Raw genomic sequence first — 23,108 nt, 5'->3', positions numbered from 1 at the left:
GTGGGTAGAACATCAGAGGCTGTTCTCCCACGGTCTTCTGAAGGCATACTGCTGTAAGGTATTACATTCCTCGGATGAGAAACAACTAGGACATACTGTGCACATTTGGGGATGAGAGCATGTGATTCAAAAGCGGAAGCTACATCATGTTTTCTTAAAGCCTCTAAAAAAGACCACACTGTGACTTAGCCGTAGATAGAAGCTGGCTCCACTGAGACTCCTCTAGTGCTCATTTTGATGGGACAGCCGTCGTAAACACGGCTGTAGTCTGGGATTTATACAGAGGATTGATATAGGGGGGAGGCTAGTAGAGGTAGAAATTGGAGGACGGGCTCATTGTAATGCTTGTAATGTAATGAAGAATGGTATTAACGTGTTTGCATGCATTACGTTGAGGCCTCCATCAGCCTCCCCTGATTGATGCTGTATGATGAAGGTGCATAGTGAAGTCTGCTATAGTGTGTTGGAGGCTCTGTCTTGGACACAATGACATCTCTTGGTATTTCAACCCTGCATGATGCTTTTTATCTGCAGCTAGTTGAGCCATGTTGATGACCCGTTCCTAAACCTATATTTCTATGCTTGTGAGAACACTGATTTTGGAAGGGAGGGGGTGTATTTGGAAGATGTTTCACCACGACCCTCTTAAAGAGGATCTTTACAACTGTGACCCTTTTTTAATTTCCCCACTATCATAAAGACATTCCGCTTAGGATACTTACAAGGGCCCTAGTCCCTGACCTTAAAGGCTTTTTAATTGAGAGAATGTACAGTCCATTCGAAATCAGATAATGAACCGTTCAGACATTTAAGAGGGTAGTATGAGTTAGGGGTGGGCATCGACGATCGATAATTGATCGATAAGGATCTTGGTCGATCACAAAATAAAACATTTGGTCGATCACAAAAAAAAAAAACTTTTTTTTTTTTTTTTTTGTGATCGACCAAATGTTTTATTTTGTGATCGACCAAGATCCTTATCGATCAATTATCGATCAATTATAGATCGTCGATGCCCACCCCTAGTATGAGTAGAGTATGAGTGTTTAAATAGGAGTCAATGTCCGAGCACTGTGGGTTATCTTATCTATGTCGTTCTCAATAATGAAACGCTGAACGTTACCTTCAAAGGAAGTTCTTCTCTCCATGCAGTCCCTAGCCTGGACGTCTCCAGTGGGGTTTGTGTCTAATAGCCCCGGGTTTGGGATCTCTACAGAGGGACAACCCTGGATCCCTGTCCTTGAGCTCAGAGACCTCAGCTCCTCCTTCCCTGAGAGTTTCATGTCTTCCGAACCTCTTTTTAGGCACGAGTAAGAGTTCCTCTTCTTCACAGAGTCCTTTTCCACTTCCTTGTTGCTCCCCCCTGTGGAATTGTAATCAACAAGTCAGTGGAACACATCGTTCTCTGTTCCAGAGAGCACAGACCTCCTCGGGGGAGAGAGCCGCTGTTCAGTAGAAAAATAACAATGTAGAAAGGCAGCACTTGGTGCAGATTCTATGCTTACTTCGGTGTGTGACACCCACCTTCTTTAGACGGATGTGGTGTGAAGGAAATTCTTCTGCTTCTTCCGCCTTTTGTGTCTTCTTCACCATCTGAGTCACTGCCACCTTGACAGTAATTGGTCGTCTGCATCGATTCAAACAGGGTAAGATGGTGAGAAATATGCCTAATTCATAGGAATGCATGGAATAGGCTAATTCTGACAAAAGACTATTGTAGACCTGTCAGGGTTAAGGAACATTTGTCATTAAAATACGCAAAGCACCCTTCTGCCACAGCCACTGCTCACCTGACCTACCTTTGTTTTAGCTGAGTATTCTTTTATTATTGGCACTAATAATGGTCAGAATATTCTAGAACTTTATTTATCCCACGGATCAGCCAGCGGCTAATCAGGCTTTATGACCCTGAGTGCCCATTTGATGTAAACGTACCGTAGCGTCCTCATCTCGTAGGTTGATTGTTAGCTCCAGATTAGTCAGGAAGTAGTCGGCAAACTCGGGGTACATATCCAGCACCTCTAAGAGCTCGTCCCGTTGGATGGTGTGCAAGTCGCAGTAACTCAGGGCCCTGACATCAGCATTGGACTTCCCAGGCTTAGCATAGAGGTGGATCATCTCTCCAAAGATGTCATTCTTCCCTGTTACAAAGTGGATCAGGTGAGGTTGTATTCAGTACAGATATTTACTAAGAAATGCAACGGGAAAAATACAGTACACAGCAAGACCCTAAAAATATGCCAGACAAAGTCAAATGCTACTCTGAAACATGCACTAAAATGGAATAGGGGAGACGTTTTGCTTCTCAATAAGCATCATGTGGATTGATAGGTTGTTCAGAAGAAAATGTTTTGTAAGCCTTTTATTTTTTTTTCTATTTTCTTTTCTTCTATGCCTAGTTGTTATTACTGGTGTATATATGTGACACTGCAGCGTTACCCTGGCTCAGGCCTTATTATGTCAGGTGTTGCTCTGGGGAGCTTTAATTTTATGAGAAATTGTCCCTTTCATCTAGGCTTAGCCTCCAGCACCTGTGTAATCTAAAAATACATTTCTTATTCATTTGGAGGGTCAATATGACCAATATGTAATGATAGCAATGAGGCTATACCAGTTTGTTCAATGAATGTTGACACTGATATTATACAATCAATAACATCCTCTTCCCTTTTCCATTTTCCCTCAGCCAATGAAATCTGTTCTCTGTTCTCTCACTGTTGTGGCTATTAAAAGCCCAGAAGAGCTAGGCAGTGACAGCTATTTCACTGTGCTCTTTGAAGTTGCCAAACAGTCTCACACAAAGCCACTTAATAGAAATGTCAGAGTCTCTACACTGTCACATAAACAGTCCTAATGCTTTAAAAGACAGGACCTTAGGAGTGGAAGCATTACCTCGCTATTCTTGTCAAAATGTGTGAAAAAAAATCACAGCCGGATTAGACATCCTGTTTAGAATGGACTCAAGTGTTCACTTCACACTTTGTACAAGCATTTTTTAAGATTGTTTGACAGAACATATTTTTCCAGTCAGTTCTCAGATTTGGACAAGAGAACTCCCACTGCACATCTTCTGCAGTGTATGAGTGTTTGAAAAATGACCCAACTCGATCCCCACTAGGGAGGTATACAGTACATCTTGCTGAGCTGGCTTCTGTCTCTGCAAATATCATATCAGCAGGCAACCGAAACTGGCTTGAACAAAAGTATTTAAATCAATAATTTAAATCAGTCCCTCTAGCAAACACACAACACATCTGCAGATTTAATTAAATGCCCAACCAAGTATGCCCAATCAAATAAGAGGGGAATTTAAATATGAATGGTCATGTCAGTGTAACTGCTCCTGAAACCATTGTTGTAAAAACACTCCACTGAGCACAGTTCTAAACTCAAATGTTATTTAGTTCTTGCAATGACATTAGGCATTTGTCTTCTCATACCTACAAATCTCATTTGACTCAAGCAATCAGTGAGCAAAATCATAATGAGCGAGATAATTGTTGTTACACATTATTACAGAACATGATCAACCTAGAACTGTTCTAGAACTGTTCTACACACTTACTACTCATTAATCAAACAGAATACACCTACAGTACAGACATCTTGAATACAGTATACTACCAATCAGCTTTACACTGACACTAGTACAAGGCTGACTTTATTTACCTAGAATTGCCACCACAATGTCCTCCTTCAGGATCTCAATTGAGCCGCGGGACAGGAAGTAGAGCGCGGTAAGGACGTCTCCACAGTGAACCAGGGTGTCCCCGGGGGGGGCGTGTGTGGTCTGGAAGCGCATGGCCAAGGCCCTCAGGCAGCCCTTGGTAGCTCCATGGAATGCCTTGCAGTCTTCCAGTAGACTCTGGTTGAGGTGGAGGCAGATATCTGCCTGCAGACACTCAGGGAACCCTTTTAACACCTACAGTGTGGAAGATTTTGATAATTACGATGCAGGTAGTGAAGAGCCGTCCCTCGAGTCAGTCAGCCATCCATCCATATCTGTTTTTATGGTTTATTTGTTAAGCCAGGGTGTGCAGTCATAAAAACAACATCAAGATTTAGCTACTTACCTCATGAATATATTATGATACATATATACAGTAAATGATATATGGATTTAGCATGGGCACAACTACTGCATAGTGGGGCTACAGTACATGCAAATTAATGTGATAATGAACTGTTTCAATTGTTTCAGAAGTTACGCAAAAATACTGTCCGCAAGTACACATGTAGCCTTTCGCTAAGAGACTAGCCGTGTTTGACAAACACTGTAAAACAAACGATTTTAGGTTTTACCACAGTATACTGCTGTGTAATGCAGGTTGTACTACAGTACACTGTAGTTGAAATGCACGCTACTAAAGCAAGCTCCAGCAGCCTCATGCAAGGAAATCAGTGGTATATGCCCATGGCCCACAGCAGCTGCTCAAAGCATTTGTTAATGAAAGGCTGGCATGCAAGTACTGAAGAAGCACTACACTGGCACACAGGCAACATGCGGTGGCATAGTAGCTCAAACACTGCACTCCTCTGGTTGTTGCTTGGTTGTTTTCCTCCCATGATGACACATCCAGTACAGCCAAAATGCCATTGTCCAAAAGTGTATAGGTATATATATACTGTATACTGTATCACCAATGGGTATGAAATGCACGGTATGGCTAAACCAAGAATAGTGATGCTGACGACGATGATGATGATGATGATGATGAACATGAACATTATGAAAATGCTTCCAAATCATATATGTACCTCCTACTCTTACCAGTGTAGTGACGTTATTCCAATTGAAAAGCAGACAAGAAAAAGAAAGGTTTTTAAGCATTTTGCATGACCATTGTACCGACATGACCTTAAACAATTCAGCAATGGCTTTATTACAGTAAGATAATGGAGGCTTGATTTGTCTACATGCTATATAATACATCATATTGGATTCCCCGTGCATATTATGTACAGACACTGAGGCGAGGAAGATTAAACTGTTTGGATACTGCGATGTTTCCTGTTATGCCTGCTTACCGTGTTCATGTCGATGCCATTGGTGTAGGTCCAGGAGTGTTGGAAGTACTCCTCCAGCCTCTGCCTCAAGGGGTTGGGGATCTGGTGGAAGCGGATGAACTCCTTCACCCTCAGCATCTGGGTGTGGTACCTGGCCGTGCCCGAGTAGAGCCTCTGGATGATGGCTGAGACGTTACCGAAGATACTGGCATACATGAGGGCTGTAGAACAGAGAGAGAGGAGTAGTAAGTCACAATTCCTTTGTGTTACTTAATAATATTTGTACTGTACAATCCATTGAACCTACTGTAAATTGTAGGTACAGTATGGTATCAATCAATCAATCAAATGTATTTATTTATACAGCACATTGACACTTGTCAACCAACGTGCTTTACAGTAAAAGTACTCCTAAAGTGTAAATAAACAGAAAAATAAATAACCAACAGAAGAACAGAACAACATGTCAAAAACAAACAAGGCAAGAGTCAGGGTGAGTCAGGGAAAGCTAAGGAATACAGGTGAGTTTTGAGCTTAGATTTAAAGGACTCGATGGAGGGGGCACATTTTATGGACATGGGGATGCTGTTCCAGAGGTCAGGGGCTGTGACAGCAAAAGCACGCCCCCTCCCCTAGACTTGAGGTTGAACTTACGGGTTAGGAGACCCTTATTAGCAGATCTGAGGGTGACGTTGGTATAGGGGGCGAGGAGGTCTGCTAGGTAGGAGGGGGCCTTACCTTTAAGAGCTTACATAAAATAACTTTAAATTATATCCTATAACGGACTGGGAGCCAATGAAGGGAGGCAAGGACAGGGATGATATGAGCTCTCTTTCGAGTACCTTTGAGCAATCTAGCAGCGGCGTTGTGGGGTAGCTGTAGGCGGGCCATGGTCGACTTATTAAGCCCCAGGTACAGGGAGTTACAGTACTCAAGTCGTGAAGATATAAAGGCGTGAATGACTCTCTCAAGGTCTGAGGGGGAGAGAATGGCCCTAATCCTAGCTATGGTCCGGAGCTGGAAAAAACACCCCTTCACCACCGAGTTCACCTGCCTATCAAAGTGAAATTCGGGGTCGAAGAACACGCCCAGGTTTTTAACAAAGGGCTGAACTAGGACAGACAGGTTACCCAGGCTGCTGGCGATCACACTGGTTTGGTTTGGGGAGCCGAAAAGGAGGATTTCACATTTAGATTAATTGAGTTGTAAGAAATGTTGTGCCATCCAGCATTTGATGTCATCTAGACAGGATCGGAGGCTGTCAAGACTGAACTTGTCATTGGGTTTCATGGGGAGGTAGACCTGAGTGTCGTCAGCATAACAATGGAAAGAGATGTTGTGTTTCTGAATAACTAAACCAAGGGGCAGCATATACAGAGAGAATAGAATAGGGCCAAGGATGGAGCCTTGTGGGACCCCGCACGAGAGAGAGGCAGAGGGGAAGGAGCAATTGCAGATGTTGACAGAGAAGCTTCTATCACTGAGGTAGGAGGTGAACCAAGTATGTCTGGTAATGAGTGAGTAGAAGAGTGTCCATTGCAAACATCAGTCAATCAACTGTACCTACGCTTTAAAAGCTAGTATTCTAGTATTGAGAAGTGAGTGTAAAAAAAAGAAAAGTGTAAATAAGTGTAAATATTTCAACATTCAGAGCAACGACAGTGAGTAAAAGGAAATCACAGACTCACAGCCAATCAGCATGACACAGATGGAGAAGATCTTCTCTGAGTTAGTGTTGGGAGATACGTTCCCAAAGCCCACGCTGGTGAGGCTGCTGAATGTGAAGTAAAGCGCTGTGACGTATTTGTCCTTGATGGAGGGCCCAGAGCTAGGGTCACTGTAGTTGTACCTCTTGCCGATGGACACCCCCAGATTGTCTAGCCAGCCGATCTTGTGCTCCAGGTAAGGCTTCTCTACATTGCCGATAGCGTACCATATACAGGCCAACCAATGGGCGATGAGAGCAAATATGCACATGAGGAGCATGAGCACAGCAGCGCCGTACTCAGAATAGCGGTCCAGCTTCCTGGCCACACGCACCAATCGCAGTAGTCTGGCTGTCTTCAGCAAGCCAATCAGAGTCGTGGTCTATAGACACAAGATATAGGGTGCACATTTAGCATATATTTTTGCATATATAGCAACTAATGTTTAGCAGCCCAGGGAGACAATATCAGATATTGTGAAGAACAGAAGCCATCAAATCATGTTAAAATGTTCACGATATATACCAATAATTATGCTATTATCAAAATACTATAGCATGTTCAGTTATAAGTTCACAACTTCAACTTTCTGTTATGGTTATATACAAAGGTATTTCTAGATTTACAGTATGTATATGTTAATGCTGCATTAGAATCTACCTCGGCTGTTTTCACCAACAAAAAAACGTCACTTCACTCAACAAGAGTAATGAGTTTTTCTCTCCAACCCTCTAAAAACATTTGTATAATTCAAATAGTCAACTTTCCGTGGCTCTTTGGTCGAAGCCAAATTAACACGGAGCAGCAGAAAACAAGCAGCCTGCAGATACATCCTCCTTTATTGAAGTCTGCACAGGAGGAAACGCAATGAATGAGTCCCTGGGAGCGTACTGCTGCTTGTTCTGTCTCATCAGAAAAGGCTCCAGCAACACTTACAATTGTCCCCTTCGGGGAGATCATTTATTTACCTGACAATTATAATATGGCCCTGGAAAGTGAGGTTAGTAGCTGCTGTTCTTTATTTTCCGTACTTCTTAATGGATCCAACTGACAGTAATTCTAATGTATGGATCCCCTGGTGTGCAGCTGAGGGAATGCTCTATGTTCTGTGGTGGAAGTGCACTGCAAATTGCGGTGAGACATGTTGTTGGGCGAGTTAGTAAAACACACATTAAATATACTGCAAATGAATGAGCTGTCTATCAAACCCTTGGTCTAGACATACGTTTATTCTATTGTATGTTTACTCTACATACAGGTATCCATGCCCTCATTAAATGATTTATCCCAATCCTTATATGACTTAACATAGTGTTACAGTTCCATAACCCTTACAAAAACACTTAGCACACAGCCCCAATACCGGTAATTACATGCTCTCTCAAGTTCTGCTCAGTTTAATATCTCTTCAGGGGGTACAAGTCAGGAAAAAACACAGTTTCTTTCAAGCTATACCCACTGAGTAAAATCTTGTTACGAAACCAAAGTTGTTATTTGAACAACATTAATGATTAATGTATAAATGAACATCCTGTCTATTTTAAATTGGATCTCCCACCAGGTTCATGAACTTAAATGCAACATATTAATTAAAAGACATTGTACATTTGATGAAAGGGTTTCCATAAGCCCTTGAAGAATAAAGCCCTCTTTTTAAGCCTGTAAATTAGATGAGTCCTGAAAATACCATCTGGCCATGGCTGACTTACATCTTAAAATTCAGCTGATTGATCTGGTCAACCATAACCAATACTCAACAGTATCACTAAACGCTATACAGCTGTATACTATTTTATATTATATACTTACTATAGCGAACCTAGTTTTGGCTAGGTAAACCACAAAAATTATTAATTTACGTGATTGATTTAGACCATTTAGACCTCATTACACCTGTGTTATGAGGAAATAGAATGCATTTGTAAGATTAATGTAAGTCTACCCCCTCTACTGTAAAAAAAAAAACATGTTTTTTTAATATGTTATATATATATATATATTATCCAAATGGCTAAATGCCAAAAATGTAAATGTAATGTAAATGTAGAAATGCAGTGTGTGATGTGCCTCCACTAGAGTAAGAAGCTGGGGCCTGGTAGTGCTGCTGGCAAGGTTAAAAAGAGAAGAAAAAGGCATGCCCAACTCTAAATAATTAAGTTTGATAAATGTGTCTTTGGGTGCTGTATATTGTAGCACAGGGTTGATCCAGTAAATAAATAATACAGTCAATTATTTAAAATATAGAAAAATCTATTATAATTTAATGCACAATCAGCAGTAGTCACTGTGGATGTGTTTTGACACAAAACTCTGTGCTGAAAAGGCAAGGTTAAAAAGGTCCCTGATCATTATTGTCTTAACTAATAACTGGGTCATGAAAGGGCAACAACATGAATCATGCATTCACTCTTGTAGGTTGTAATAAAGAAACCCTCAATGCCTTGGAGTGGTGGATCAATAACGTAAACCCATAGTAGTTGTTGCCAATTACACATAAACAGAGGCGCACTGAATGTTCTTATTAACAACCTGCTACTCAGGCATGGCTGTGTGACTTTTATCCACATTGCATGAAAATACAAAATGTATTAGTGTATGAAATTGAAGTATGAAAGTATGAAATTAGATATATATAAGTCATACAGAATGCTATGTGGGGACGTCACTTTGTTATTGGGATATGTACTGTATGCTTGTTGAGGTTGTACTTATGTAATAAGGTTCGTATTATTTTTCCAATCTCTTCCAACCAAATGCACAGTAACTTGTTTTTAAAGTATGAAATGATGTTACACAGACTGGGGTTTGTCCCTTGGTCTATCGGTAATACTTAATCTGATTCAGCAGCACGGTAATAGGTGATTATGCATTATAATCGAGAGCTCTCTCTGGTGTTATGGTGTGCCAACAGAGCATGATGAAGCACAGTGGCGGCTCCAGACCCTGAGGGGATATTCCCTCTCCCCAAAAAAACAAGCCAACAAGCCTTGCCTGCCTGCCAGCCAATGGTCCTTTGACATCTGCATGTAGGCTGTGCACACAGCCCTGCTGGCTCGCTCCTCATATAAATGCATCATTGATTGCCATTTGGTAAGCCATTAATCCACGTAAATGGATTCTAGAAGGACCACCATTCAGAAAAAAAAAGAAAAACACAACAACATGCAATTTAATACAGTAATCCGTTCAGAGCAGAGACAGAAAGATTCAGGCTTTAAGTAGTAGCCCACGGGCATAAGTCTGGGCTTAGTAAATGGGGAAAGAGTGGGGAGCCACACTGAAGTGATATGCAGAAAAGCTCACTGGGAAGCGGAAAAAACACATTCAAAAGACATGCATTAGTGATGACTTACTTCATCTGATCCCGAACCAAATATAAGCAGGTCAAAGGGGATGGCAGCCACCATGTCTATAAGGAACCAGCCTTTGAAATAGTGAATGGCGATCTTAGCCGGCTGGCTAACCACTTCCTCGTTCAGGTTGACATAGGTGGTCCGGAAGTTGATCAGGATGTCAATGATGAACATGATATCCACCATAAAATCCACTACGTTGAGAGGACTGCAGGAGTATCCACACTCGCGCCTCTTCTGCTCTTCTCGGTCATTGAGTAAGAAAGCAGCAGAGTAGGGTGTGAGGATGGCTGTGTAGATCACCAGCAGCAGGATGAGCCAGTCCCACACAGCTTTGAAGGGGCTGTAGTGGAGGATGGTGAACTTGTCAATGCGAGGGGTCTGGAGTTTGTATTCTGGTAGTACATCGGCTCCCAGTGACAGCACCTGTAATAATACAGAGAGAGAGAGAGAGAGGAGGGAGTATAGTCATATCATTATTTCAGTTGTATAAGTCTCACCATAGCTCTTACAGGTGCAATCCTTTTTCTTTTTCTTTTTTTTGCAAAATCGTGGATAATGTTAAATGCATTTTAAAACTAAGTGTTGCAGAATAACATATTTTGCAAGTATGTTTGCAAGAGTCTGTTGTGGAAGAGTATGATGAATGAATGAATGAATGAATGGTCTTTATTGTCATTGCTATAGTACAGGTACCAAACAATGAAATTTAGGAGGGGTGGCTCCCCTGGTGCTAGGAAAGAAAAAAACAACAAAAAAAAACACAAGAAGGGAAGGAGCTGGTTTGCATAAATAAAGGCTATGTACACTATCCACTATATATATATATATATATATATATATATATATATATATATATATATATATATATAAGTCCTACACAGTGAGATTACTTTCACATCCGTATGCTGTAGTTACAATCTCTTTGAACATTGATATTGGCATTCATAAACATCGGACATTCTTTGGCAGAAAGCTCTGTCTGGCAGTTTTATCTGAGAGAGATCCAAACCCACTTTTCTCAGTTACTGGTTATTCCTGGAGCAATCCAGGTAAAGTACCCTGCTCAAGAACTTGACGGCAGCTATGATTCAGCAAACCTGAGAGTAAGTGCTGTGAGGTCAAAGTCTATTAGCAGAAGACTCTTTTCCTCCAACCTGATAGACAGGAAGATTGCCCCAGTCCTGGCGTATAATAATGTCATTTCCCATATCAGACATGGACCAAGAAGCCTTCGATTCTCTTAGTGGTAGAGAGTGACTGCATCCTTTAGTTTCGTTGGGTAGATGACAAAACGGTACTTTAAGTTTCCTTTATAACTGGGTAATAACACTGTAATTATGTCAAGTGTGACCAAGTTGGTAATTCTGTAAAGCTCTTGAGGAGGCAGTGAACCCTTGCGGGGCTTGTGATACAATGCTATGAGAAGAATTCAAACAGCAGTGGTAGATAAAATAACATCTCTCTTAGTTTCTGGTTAATGATGGTCACCTCAGGAACCCTGTAATCTAATTCTCAGAGAGAACTCTCTGCTCTCTCTTCTGGCTTTAATGAGCTCTGACAGTCTGAAAAGAGGCCTTGCTGCTGCTGATAAATAGTGCAGTAGAAATTATAAGGGCAGAGGGTCCGTGTTTTCTGTTGCTTCAGCGTTATTCCAGATTCACAAGATATGTTATGGATTTCTTTATGCTTCCTGACAGGTAGTGTATGTAATGTGGAAACCCCTCCAAATCCCGTTTACTGCAACTCAACATACAGTTCTATAGGACGGTAATTGTACATAGCTGTGGAGCACAGCATGCATGAGATCTGCTGTAGTCTACTCTGTCTAGATTGTCATTGTCTCTGTCCTGCTGTCATATTGGGTCTGAGACTGAGTGTAAGGAACGTGGGTGGTCAGACCTGGGTCGTCTCTCTGCCCTACAGCTTGTACTATGCTTTGACAGTAATGTTAATGAGAGGACACTCACTGTTGCTGCCCCTGTGCTGCTTAGTTGTCCTACTGTATGAGCAAGAGAGATTCTACAATAGACTACACTTGCACTTGTTTAATCTACTTGTTTATCTGCACTGGGAATAGTAAACATTCATTTCACTATTGTGGTTTCTTCACTTCATTAATTAAATCACATGACATGTGAGTGTCACATTAATTCAGCTGCTTAATCAGCGGATAAACAAAATAAACAAAAATGATGCACTGTTGCACACATGTTGAACCATAGTAACTAAATAATGTGTTTTTCATATTTGTATTGTTTTGTGAAGAGGGTGTGCCTATTATGCTAATAAGGACAAAAAAAAAACATAATATTAGAATCAAAATAGAACTGATCTCCAATCTTTTTATTACAAGACATTACCTATGGTACAAACAATGGTCAATTAGTGATCTCACCTGTGTGACTTTTTCAGTGACGTTGTGTGTTCTTTCTTTGACCTTTGGTGCTATGATGGTTTTTTCTGAGGTCGGGGGAGAGTGCGTCTTCTTTTCGTTGTTGCCTTCTGTGAAGTTGAGGGCTATCAGAGGGATCTTGTTGATGTGGGAGTACTTGTTGATGTGGGAGTCTGAGGTGGAGCCCAGCAGACTGTGCTTCAGATGATTAAATGGACCTGGAATGTTACAAAGAACAGCATAGACATTTAGTGGACAGGGAGGCGAACCCTCGACACCATATACAGTAGAAGTTAGGTTTAGTGGTTGATGTCTTTACATCAATTACCACTGATATGTTTATTTAGGTTATTGGTAATGCCATGGCATAGTTCTCGTGTAGTGTGAAAATCCATACTTACATTTTCAGTGCTGTTAAGCTATTTACAGTACGTACATTTAATTACTGTTGACTATTAAGTTACATTAGTTACAATTTAATACATGGATAAAAAGGCAAAAGCAATAATGATGAGCCAAAACATAATGATCAGCATGATGATTGGCATTGGTGACCAGGGAGGCTCAGAGGAAGCAGGGTGCATAGTCATGCGTGATTGAGTATTTTATTTCCAATTAAAACAAACTATATATTGTATCCGTCATGCAAACGTCTGGATAGCATCGCTAGCAGTCAGTGCAGGCAGAAGGCTTTCATTCAGGGGTTTTCATTTATCATTCATTAATTTCGCCGACATGACAACAAAGTCACCACCACACTGGATTACTGAGTATAAAATCACGATAGTAACACTTTCTTAAATGCAATATGCACTCCACTGGGAGAATAATCATCATCTCTTGTGGCAATTGCTTTGCTTGAAATACATGCTTCAAAGCGGTCCAGTGCACTGCAAGCATGGACAAAGAGCACATTGTTACCTGTGATATAGCGACCATTGTCTAAGAGCGGCATAAGAGCGTTGAGAGGAAGAGAGAAGGGAGAGATGATACTGTGAATGTTGGCGTGCCGCATGGTGTGGTGGCAAACTAAGAACTATTGCCTTACTCTGACGTCCTTGTCTAGGTCCTTACGGGACACCCTGTGGCGACTTTTCTGAACCAGCACCTTGTTTTAGCCTGAACTTCCTTGTTCTTTTCACCTGTAATGATTTACCACCGGTACACAGTATAGGGAAGGGAACAATTGGAATCAAACAAGAACAAACCATGTCCCCAAACATTATTAAGCTCTAAACCAAAGTCCTAGGAGATGTTGGGACCTTATTGTGTCTCACTATACCTTCACTGGAATGGCGGTCCCTGAACAAGCCTTTGGAGTTGGAGCTGAAGCCCTCGATGTCGTGGACGGATGAGGCACGTCTCATCGTGCTGCTGATGCTCCCTCTGGGGATGGTGTGGGCGTAGGGGTAGGGTTGTGGGTGAGCCAGGCAGGTGCTGGACTGGTGCTTCTCTGTCTGGTACAGCTTCTCCCAGGGGTGCTTAGGCGAGGAGTGGTCCAAGGGGCCTCCGGGGGGTCCTACGCTGGCCTGGGAGGAGTGGTGGCTGGAGCTGATGAGGGCGTGCGTGTCGTTGGTGGCCTCGGTGGGGCTGCAGCTGCCCTTGGTGGGCGATTGGAAGTTCCTCAGAGCCACTGAGTCCTCGTTCTGGTTGGGGACGTCCACCATGACGGCGTCCGGGTCCTCTTGGGGAAGAGACTGTTTGTTGGTTCCCATCAGGCTGAAGGCGGCCTGGCGGAATCGTAAGAATCGGCTCTTTCCTAAAAGAACGACAAACGTGGAAAATTGGTTAGACACCTTTTGTATACGGTACTTGCGCTAAAGGTGCAATTTCCTAACGTAACAACCTTTGAATGGGAAGAGAGATGAGAGATTTTACTGCATTTACTACCATTTCATAATAAAATTTTGATTCCATCTAAGGATGGAATAGCAACCTAAAGTATACCTAAAGTGTTCGAAAAAAGTGCAGAATATGAACAAATGTATCAAGTAGATTGTAGATGTTGAAATGTCAAGCATTAGCAAGTGTTGGTACTTGAGTCTTTCAGTCAGAATTCCAATAAGGGCAAAGCTCATTATTATAGAGGTTGAAGGTACACTTTAATTTCCCTGATTATATGAAATTCTATTATTGGATTCCCTTACACTGTGTGTGTTCATGATAAAACAGAGAAAGCAGGGAAATTGACCTTTAATCCAACTAGTTAATTCTATGTGAATGAATTTCTACTCATTACCTCTCTAATGAGAGGATCTTTCAGTCAGTCCTGAGCCAATGTAGAATGCTCCGGATATGTTATATATAATAATAATAATAATAATAATAATAATAATGATGATGATGATGATGATGATGATAATGATAATGACAAGAACACCCAAACTATCTTCCTATGTGTTCCGTCCACTTCAAAGATGAATGAATGAAACCTTGATCATAGAACAGCATCTATTGGCCAGTTAGCAGAGTTTGGCCATAGAGTAACATAACCCTATCAAGAAACCGCCATGAAACAGACCACTATCAAGAAACCTCCATACACCTATCAAGTCAGTGCATACGAAGACGCACATATCCTCTTCAGAATGGACACACAGGACAACAGTGTGTAAACGCTCCTGTGGGAATTAGTCACTGTAGTTGTGCCTCATTAACAATAAAAGGAGGGTGAAAGTGAGCCCACCTCACTCAGAAATAGGAGGCAGTCCTCATTCAGCACCCCCCTTACATCTTGTCACTGCCATCTGTTTCCATTCCGCTGCTACATATGCTGATGTAACAACAAGCCCCCAACACAATCAACCCATCACACTCAACAAGGCTCCTGTGGACAGGCTTCTAAAATACCCTAGAACGACAGGAGGTCCACTCTCTACCCCCATGGGTGCCTCCTAAGTCCTGTCCACTATAGACATACTACACTCTACTGTAGGGAGGGATAGCTGCTTCAGTGTCTCTACATGTCTCAGTTTCCATCATATGAGACACTCAGTCAGAGTGAGTGTGTGACTTGTAGGAATAAGGCAATCTTTTAGAGGGCTGCTTTAGGTTGAATTTAGGTTAATCTCGCTGATGATGGGAAGTACGGGACTGTATGTAGTGTTGGTTGATATCATGGGTTGGATCATCATTAGATGAAATGGACTATCATTGCTGCACGACTCCTCTTATTGGATGAATTTTAATTGTTTAATGATCGCAAGGTTGGCAGATTGGCGGCTCGAGCCCCGGCTGGCCACATGTTGAAGTGTCCTTGGGCAAGACACTGAACCGCAAATTGCTCCCAGTGAGCCGGGCCGGCGGCTTGCATGGTAGCTTGCCGCCGTTGGTGTGTGAATGTGTGTGTGAATAGGTGAATGAGAGGCCGTTGGAAAGCGCTTTGGATAAAGGCGCTATATAAGTGCAGTCCATTTACCATTTAATCTGTATGCAAATTACATCAAGCTTGTATCATTGGCTCATCATCAGAAATGGATGCCATCATCATTGCTAGAAATGGCTTTGTCACATGGTCTGAGTCTTGTTTTTCCTCAGTAATTGTATGTATGTATGTATATGCATTTTTTCCTGTGGATAGGCACTGTTGATTGGAAAAGGTAGAGGACAATGATTGCACTTGATTCCTACTAAGCCCTCTATCGTGTATTTGCTGTCTAATATGTCAGTTATTGTGTATTTTCAGATAATTTTGTCAAGTACTGCATAATATTGTGTGGGGAATTAGGGTGTTAAATTCCCTTACTTGTGGATTTGTAAAAATTAAATAGGAACAGCCAATGAAAACGGTATTGTTGTGAAGCAGTCAGTGAAGAGAGTCTTATGTTTATACCCCAGCCCTATTACTGAACAGTATTATTTCCAGCCTAAAGAAAGCCTGCTCACTATGTCCGATTTATACCATTAAGCCTTCCTGAGGTCATTTACTCTAAACACATTCATTTTCCATCTCATACTCCAGCTATTAATCCGTAGCAATAACTCAGTATGAAATTAGAATTAAACGGTTCAAAGAGAAGGGTATAATGAGAGGAAAGCTCTGTGGTTGCACACCGTGAATCTAGCTGACAATAGAATCCTAAATTAAAGTAATTGATTGTATTGTAGAAGGATATACAATCATTTTTCCATAAATAACATAGTGGAAAGATGCATTTGTGTACAGGGCAATGAATCTTTTTCCTCCTCATCATTTGTAACTGTTCTATTTGCTCAGGCCATGGTGGCGTCTGGAAAACTGCTGAGAGGTGTGTTGCTGTGTGCAGCCTCTCTGAAAGAGGGATTACTCTTTTTCTCTTCCTCTCTCTCACTCCCCTGCACTCTATCTGCACCCTATTGTGCTAGTTGCTATGATACCTGCAGACACACACTGTCTGCATGGGATAATAATTAGTCCCCCATTGCCCCAAAATCACTTTGCAAGGAAAGCACATTAGTATGAGGCCAATAATAGTGGACGTGGCATTTTGGAGTCTAATATTTCCACTGGGTACCTTGAAATGATGTGCTAACAATAGGTGTTTCCTGGTTTTTTATTTTAAAGAAATTCAATAGAATTGGTAACTGCATCTGGTTAAAATTGTATGTACCGGTAGTGGTGAAGAAATTAATATGTTATTAACAGTATAGGTTATTATTGTGAGATTTTTTTACCCAGACCTACGTATGGCTCTGATATTACCATGTCATTCATATGTAAATGTCTGGTAATTTAATTACAGTAAGATAAAGTGCTACCCATCTGCATTATAAAAGAGTGACATATTCTATATAAAGCACTGGCCAAGTGGGCACGTGGTCGGTCCACTGATCACATCACATGCTTCTCTGTGCCTTCCTTGCCTTTGTTCCCCTCAGTAAAGACCTATGGACGTATGGACGCAAACAATCAGCTTTGATTAGTGGTGGTGTTAGAACACACACATACACACACACACACACACACACACACACACACACACACACTTCCCCCAGCGCCGTTGGTGCAGTAGAGGGATTCATGCTGAACTGAGTGGATGGCTCTGCCTTGCTCAGTGAGAGAGGAGACGCTCTCACCACCTCCAATCAGGAACAAGGAGAAATGTCTGGTTGACATTTACACTCTCTGACACCCAGCAGTACAGGAGAAGGTAAAGAAACACTGGCCTCGGTTCAAATACCACTGCTCAGTTACCTACAGGCTAAAAATAGGCACATCTGAAACATAATAAGGAACGTTGGTGACAGCGTTCTAACAATGACAAAGGAACAAATAATTGGGAGCAGAATCGAGATGAATGCCCTTCAGGGTGAACAAATGGTCAACTCCACACCCTTCAATGGGCATTTGCTTAATAATTCTATGTTCGCTGCAATGGTTCTATCATTTCCCATTCAGGAACGATGCTCTTAGGAATACAGTCACTTGGTAAATTTGTCATCTATTGAAGAGCGAAAAAAAAACACAATCTGTTCCTGGAACGAGGCTAGGTTCATTACAAGAATTCTAGTTGAATCTCTCAGATTTGCCTAATTATCCTCTACCAGATGTAGCATGAGCATGTGCATGAATAATCTCAATTAGTGGCAGCACATTATGTAATTGCCCTTCTATTTAGAAGGAGGACATCTTTGAGAACTAAATGGCACTTATGTTAGGTAAAACCCCACAAAGCCCATCAGACCTTCTAGCGGGCTCTGTGTTTTCCCCCTCAGTCAGTTGGATGCCTTTGAGTGGTCTGAGACCTAAAGATACAGTTTTTGTTCTTGTTATAATTCCACACCTTTATTACATTGCATTTGACGCACAGGCATAGGGTAGAATACTCACTCTGATCAGACTTGGTCGGGGACGTGGGGTTGAGCTTCTCTGTGGAGTCGCTGCTTTCATCCTCAAGGACGTAATCAAAGTTAAGGATGAACATCATCACCACGCCCTCCTCGTTCTTCACTGGGATTATGTGAGTGTTGCACTGAAAGTCAGTTCCTGGAAGAAAAATACATCTGTCACATACCAAGCAGCAGCTTATCTTCTCTTAGAGCTTTGCTGTAACTTCTAATCCATCACCTTGCTGATGCCTGCAACCTGCAACTTCTCTTTAGGAGAAATATCATGGCTAGGATTGGATTATTTCTATTTTGAGACCAGAGTAGCATTTGTCAACAACACAGAAACATTTTGAGAGATTAATGCTATTGCGATAGTACTGTGACTTGCAGTCATTATTTCCTCTATCAACATTGATATTGCAGTAAAACGTGGCTTTCATGGCTTGTAATAGCTCATCATTAATTTCCTGTAAGATGGGATGACTTCCTGGTCAAGGCTGAACCCTGTGGCGTGTGTTTGGTAATAAAAGGACTAGAGGCCTTAAAAAGCCCAGCTTTATGCATGTGCGTGCATGTGTATGTATGTATGTACAGTATGTATGTATGTATGTATGTATGTATATATATGTATGTATGTATGTATGTATGTATGTATGTATGTATGTATGTATGTATGTATGTATGTATGTATGTATATATATATATGTATGTATGTATGTATGTATATATATATGTATGTATGTATGCATCTATGCATGTATGTATGTATGTACAGTACCAGTCAAAGGTGTGGACACACTTTCCCATTCAATTGAATGGATGCAAACATTAGAACAGAATAAATGTCCAAGTTTGTTTTGCGTCATTATAGCCTCACTAGTGCTGAGCCGCTTGCTAACCTGAGGTAGAATCCATTATCAAAAGGTCTGGCCTTTGATAGAAAACAATATCTGTAATGCCCTGACTGACTTGAGTACGGAATGTTTTGGTACCCAGGGTTTCTTTCTCCAGGCATAATTGGGCGATAATAAAAACTGAACTCTAGACAGAAAATTTGTTTTAGGAGGAGCAACGCAGTTACAGCACAGCTGGGTTTTACTGACTTTCTGTAATGATGGAGCAAGAAACTTTAAAGTAACCTTTGAATTACGTCTGTCTCTTAACTATTTATAACACAACATGGTAATGTACTGTATTATTTAAGCAATAAGGCACAAGAGGCTGTGCTTTATCGTGAATAAAGTCTCAGCTGAGGCCCGACATGAAGCTGAGGGCCAGTAAAGAGGAAAAAATGTGTCATAGCTGTTTCTTTCTTTATCGGGGAATAAAGCACTGCTTCGATTGCCTCTCGGCCAGTCACAATGCTTGGTCTGATCAACCCTTTGTATAATGCCGATTTAACAACATCAAAAATGATGATGCTGGGGAAAAAATATGTTTTGTCCTCAATGGGTCCTGAAAAATCAAATCTATTTACAGCCAGTCGAATGTTAGGCCAAGCATCCCAAGGCCTTAGTAGTACATCACTGTCAATCCAACTGGATTGCTTTCTTTTTTCAAAGGAATACTGTATGAAAAGTATTTGTCTTTATAAAGTATTGTTCTTATAAGGCTGATTAAACAGAGGCTTTTTGTAAACCCATGCATCATTAAAATTATGGAAAAATAATCCCTAACCCACAACAGAGTGAACACATTGGCATCAGCCAATGGTGGAGCTTTTGATTGGTCTCTTGATGCCTGTGCTCCACGCTTTACCTGGCTTACAGATACACCCAGTCTGGCCAATGACGATGCAGACTTGATCAGCCTGCCTAATCCATCCACTCATTAGATCAAGTCATAATTAACAGTCTTTAATCCCTCAGTGAAGCCTCTATTGCCATAATGCCAAATCTACCAATGCATTCGAATGCTACAGCAACAGCATTTTCATTGGAGAGGTTGTACAAGTTTTATGTTAAGAGGATCTGCATGAAACCTTCAAGTCAACCAAAGTAAGTACAGACAAAAACCTGAACGCATCTGCAGTGTCAGAGTGACTGCAATAACTGCTCATTTTCCCCAAGTCATTAAACAAGTGACCTATTGATTGCCCTTCAAGGGGGCCACCTGATGTGCAATGAGCAGAAAATATGAAAAGATTCCCAATCTGTCCTGATGCAAATGTGTCTGCCTCCACGTCTGCCTCCTTCCACCGTGGAACTCACAAATTACTCACATTAACAGTGTTCACAGTCATCCTCCTCCTTTCAGAGGCTCACAGACACCCTGCCAGTAGCATTCATTAGCAGTAGGCTTTCTGTCTGACTAAATATAACAAGCCACACTTGAACTGCCTTAACATGTCAGGCTTTAATAGGATGGCTTAATGCATGAAACCCTCTCACAAAGTAGAAATTCTTAACAATTGTGGACAATGTGTTTTATGTTTTCATTACAAAACTGTGAATTGGAAAACATGCAATATCACTCCTGCTCCAGAAGGTAATGATAGAATCTGGAGTAAAAACTTCTACCTTGATATCAGTACTGCTTGGAGTAAGAGCTTTTTGGATTTTGACATACATTTACCATTCTCAGCAATTACATGAAGAAATGACCCCTATTCATCTTCTTTAGACATCTTTTTCAGTAGTACATGATAAGAGACACTGTGCAAGGATCCAAGAGATACTGTGCAAGGAAAATCTTGGTGTGTTGCACATTGCATTACATGCATATTGAAGAGCAATATCTGCGTGATAGTGGTCAGATCAGATCAGATCAGATGTTGTTCAGATCATCATCAACTATCAGTAAGGTGTTGTTGTATCGACACTTGAAACTTGTAGTCAATTTATAGAGAACCGTCCCTTTAATTGTCACTATCCAAAATGTTTAATTCAGTGGAAACCCGTTTGGAGAAGAATTTACCTACGCAGATGGGAAAACAATAGTGTACTAAAAGGCTGAGCAATGGGGGTCCATCCTCATCCTGTGTCATGCTGAAAGTCACCTCTATCAGGTGTGAAAAGGAAAATGTCCACATTTTATAGCTGAGCAGACAGCAGTGGAGAAAAGCAAGATCAGCATAGTTTGGATTACTACCTTATCTTTTTGGGGATTGGCGTCACTCACACTGTGTTAAGTAAGTACATAAGACAATATCCCATTACACACTCATACTGTGCACATCCACGTACACACACATGCTTATTAATGAGTGACTAATAAGAAAAAATGTAAAGGATTAAATTATTTCAGTTTCTTTAACTATAACTTTAACTTACTACAATTACTGCAAAACTTAACTACTACAATTATGTTGTAGTACAATTATGATTACTTCAAGGTCACCAATCAGGATGGGGAGTGGGACCATTGTGGTCAGGAGACTTATTCACAGCCATCTATGGTTATTAGAAAGGATTGTTATTGCAGACAGGCTGATTGAATAGAACATTCCCCCATTTATTCTCTGCCTGCATAGGACTATTTCCTATATGCAAAAAGTGCCCTGGCCTTGGTACCCAATACATGATACTTCTCTATTTAATGGCTATCCCTCTCTGTCAGGCAATGGAATATGTGCCTTAAGACCAGTCAGCCATGCATTTGATTTCTTTCAGGTAAGTTTGTAGTGATATCAAGGCTATTCGATACTACATGTATGGAGCAGTGACATTATTTATTGTGGCATTAGTCATGTACCTCAATCCCTCTGTGAGAACATGGACTACTTACACACTGAGGTCATTGGGACTGACATGAAAATACAAAGAGACTGAGTGGTCTCCAACAGTGATTGCATATCTGTCAACATCCTCGGTCAGCCGATTCAAGTTTCACTGTATATGTCCCTCTATGAGATCTCCTCGGCCCCATCATCACCCTACACCCCCCAAAGGTGCTCTTTCAGTCCCCTAGCAGGATTATTGTATCACCAGACCATCCAATCACAAGAAGGGCAGATAAGGTTTTTCCTTGGTCATATTAAATGTCAAATTCTAGGCCACCAGGGAATGAAAATCTTTAGAGATTTGAGGATTTTGCTTCTTGGCTTCACTTGCCCTCAACCACCCCGCTCTCTCCCCCCATTTTTGGCCTTTTAGGATAATACATCTATGATGGAGAAAGGCTTTTTTCATGCTGCCTATGAATGCATTTCAGGTCAGCAGGCAAAGCGGTTGTGTCATTTATTAAATGGTCCACAGACATAAGGTATTAGGAAAATCATGCTGTCACTGAGAGATCAGTGTCTAATAACTGTCAATAACTCAAATTCCGAATAGCTTGGAATATAGCGACAAGACAGTGGTATAAATTGTTACAGTATAGCGTACAGATAGATAAGTGGTAAGGTATATTGGGATTATCTTTATTTGTTTACATGTAAAAAAGTAGTAGTACTGTACCGTAGTAGTACTGTAGTAGTACTGTAGTACTGTACCGTAATCATTTTGGTCAAGTGAACAATAACTTTCCTTGCAATGTTTTTCAATTAAAGATGAAAGCAGGCATCCTTCCAAACCAATTGACACAGGGTCAAATGTCTGGCCCTACTAGTCAGGTACTGGACAATGCAAATGTCTGAATCAGCAGATGCTATATTGAGACCAGTGCCCATTTCAAGATGCTGGGAATTTCATTAGATTCTATTTCCACCATCAATAATTTAAAACATTGCTGCTAATTAAGTAATTCATAATACATTGTATTTATAAATCAGTCTACTGGCGCTTTTCCACCACAGGGCTGACCCGGGTCGGCCCGGGCTGGCCCTGTTCTTTAGCCTTTTTCCTCTGCCAACCGAGCCGGACCAGGCCACAGTACCCATGCCATTTTTAGTTCCTGTTC

General features: G+C 41.2%; 1 protein-coding gene across 1 annotated transcript in view; it reads right to left on the bottom strand.

Annotated features, from left to right (window-relative positions):
• kcnh7 (potassium voltage-gated channel subfamily H member 7) overlaps positions 1-23,108 on the bottom strand; it is a gene marked incomplete at both ends in the record, with an annotated part of 35,862 nt that overhangs the window by 2,898 nt on the left and 9,856 nt on the right. The window contains 11 exon segments of the mRNA XM_080536945.1: positions 1,124-1,363; positions 1,525-1,627; positions 1,936-2,141; positions 3,670-3,922; positions 5,029-5,228; positions 6,696-7,095; positions 10,067-10,492; positions 12,465-12,679; positions 13,383-13,403; positions 13,744-14,220; positions 18,271-18,426. Coding sequence (XP_080393071.1) covers positions 1,124-1,363; positions 1,525-1,627; positions 1,936-2,141; positions 3,670-3,922; positions 5,029-5,228; positions 6,696-7,095; positions 10,067-10,492; positions 12,465-12,679; positions 13,383-13,403; positions 13,744-14,220; positions 18,271-18,426 — 2,697 coding nt within the window.

The sequence above is a fragment of the Nansenia antarctica genome (genome assembly GCF_963989245.1).
Source record: "Nansenia antarctica genome assembly, chromosome: 7".
Lineage (NCBI taxonomy): Eukaryota > Metazoa > Chordata > Actinopteri > Argentiniformes > Microstomatidae > Nansenia > Nansenia antarctica.
Note: the sequence above shows the minus strand (reverse complement) of the source record. Positions and strands in the feature narration are given on the sequence as shown.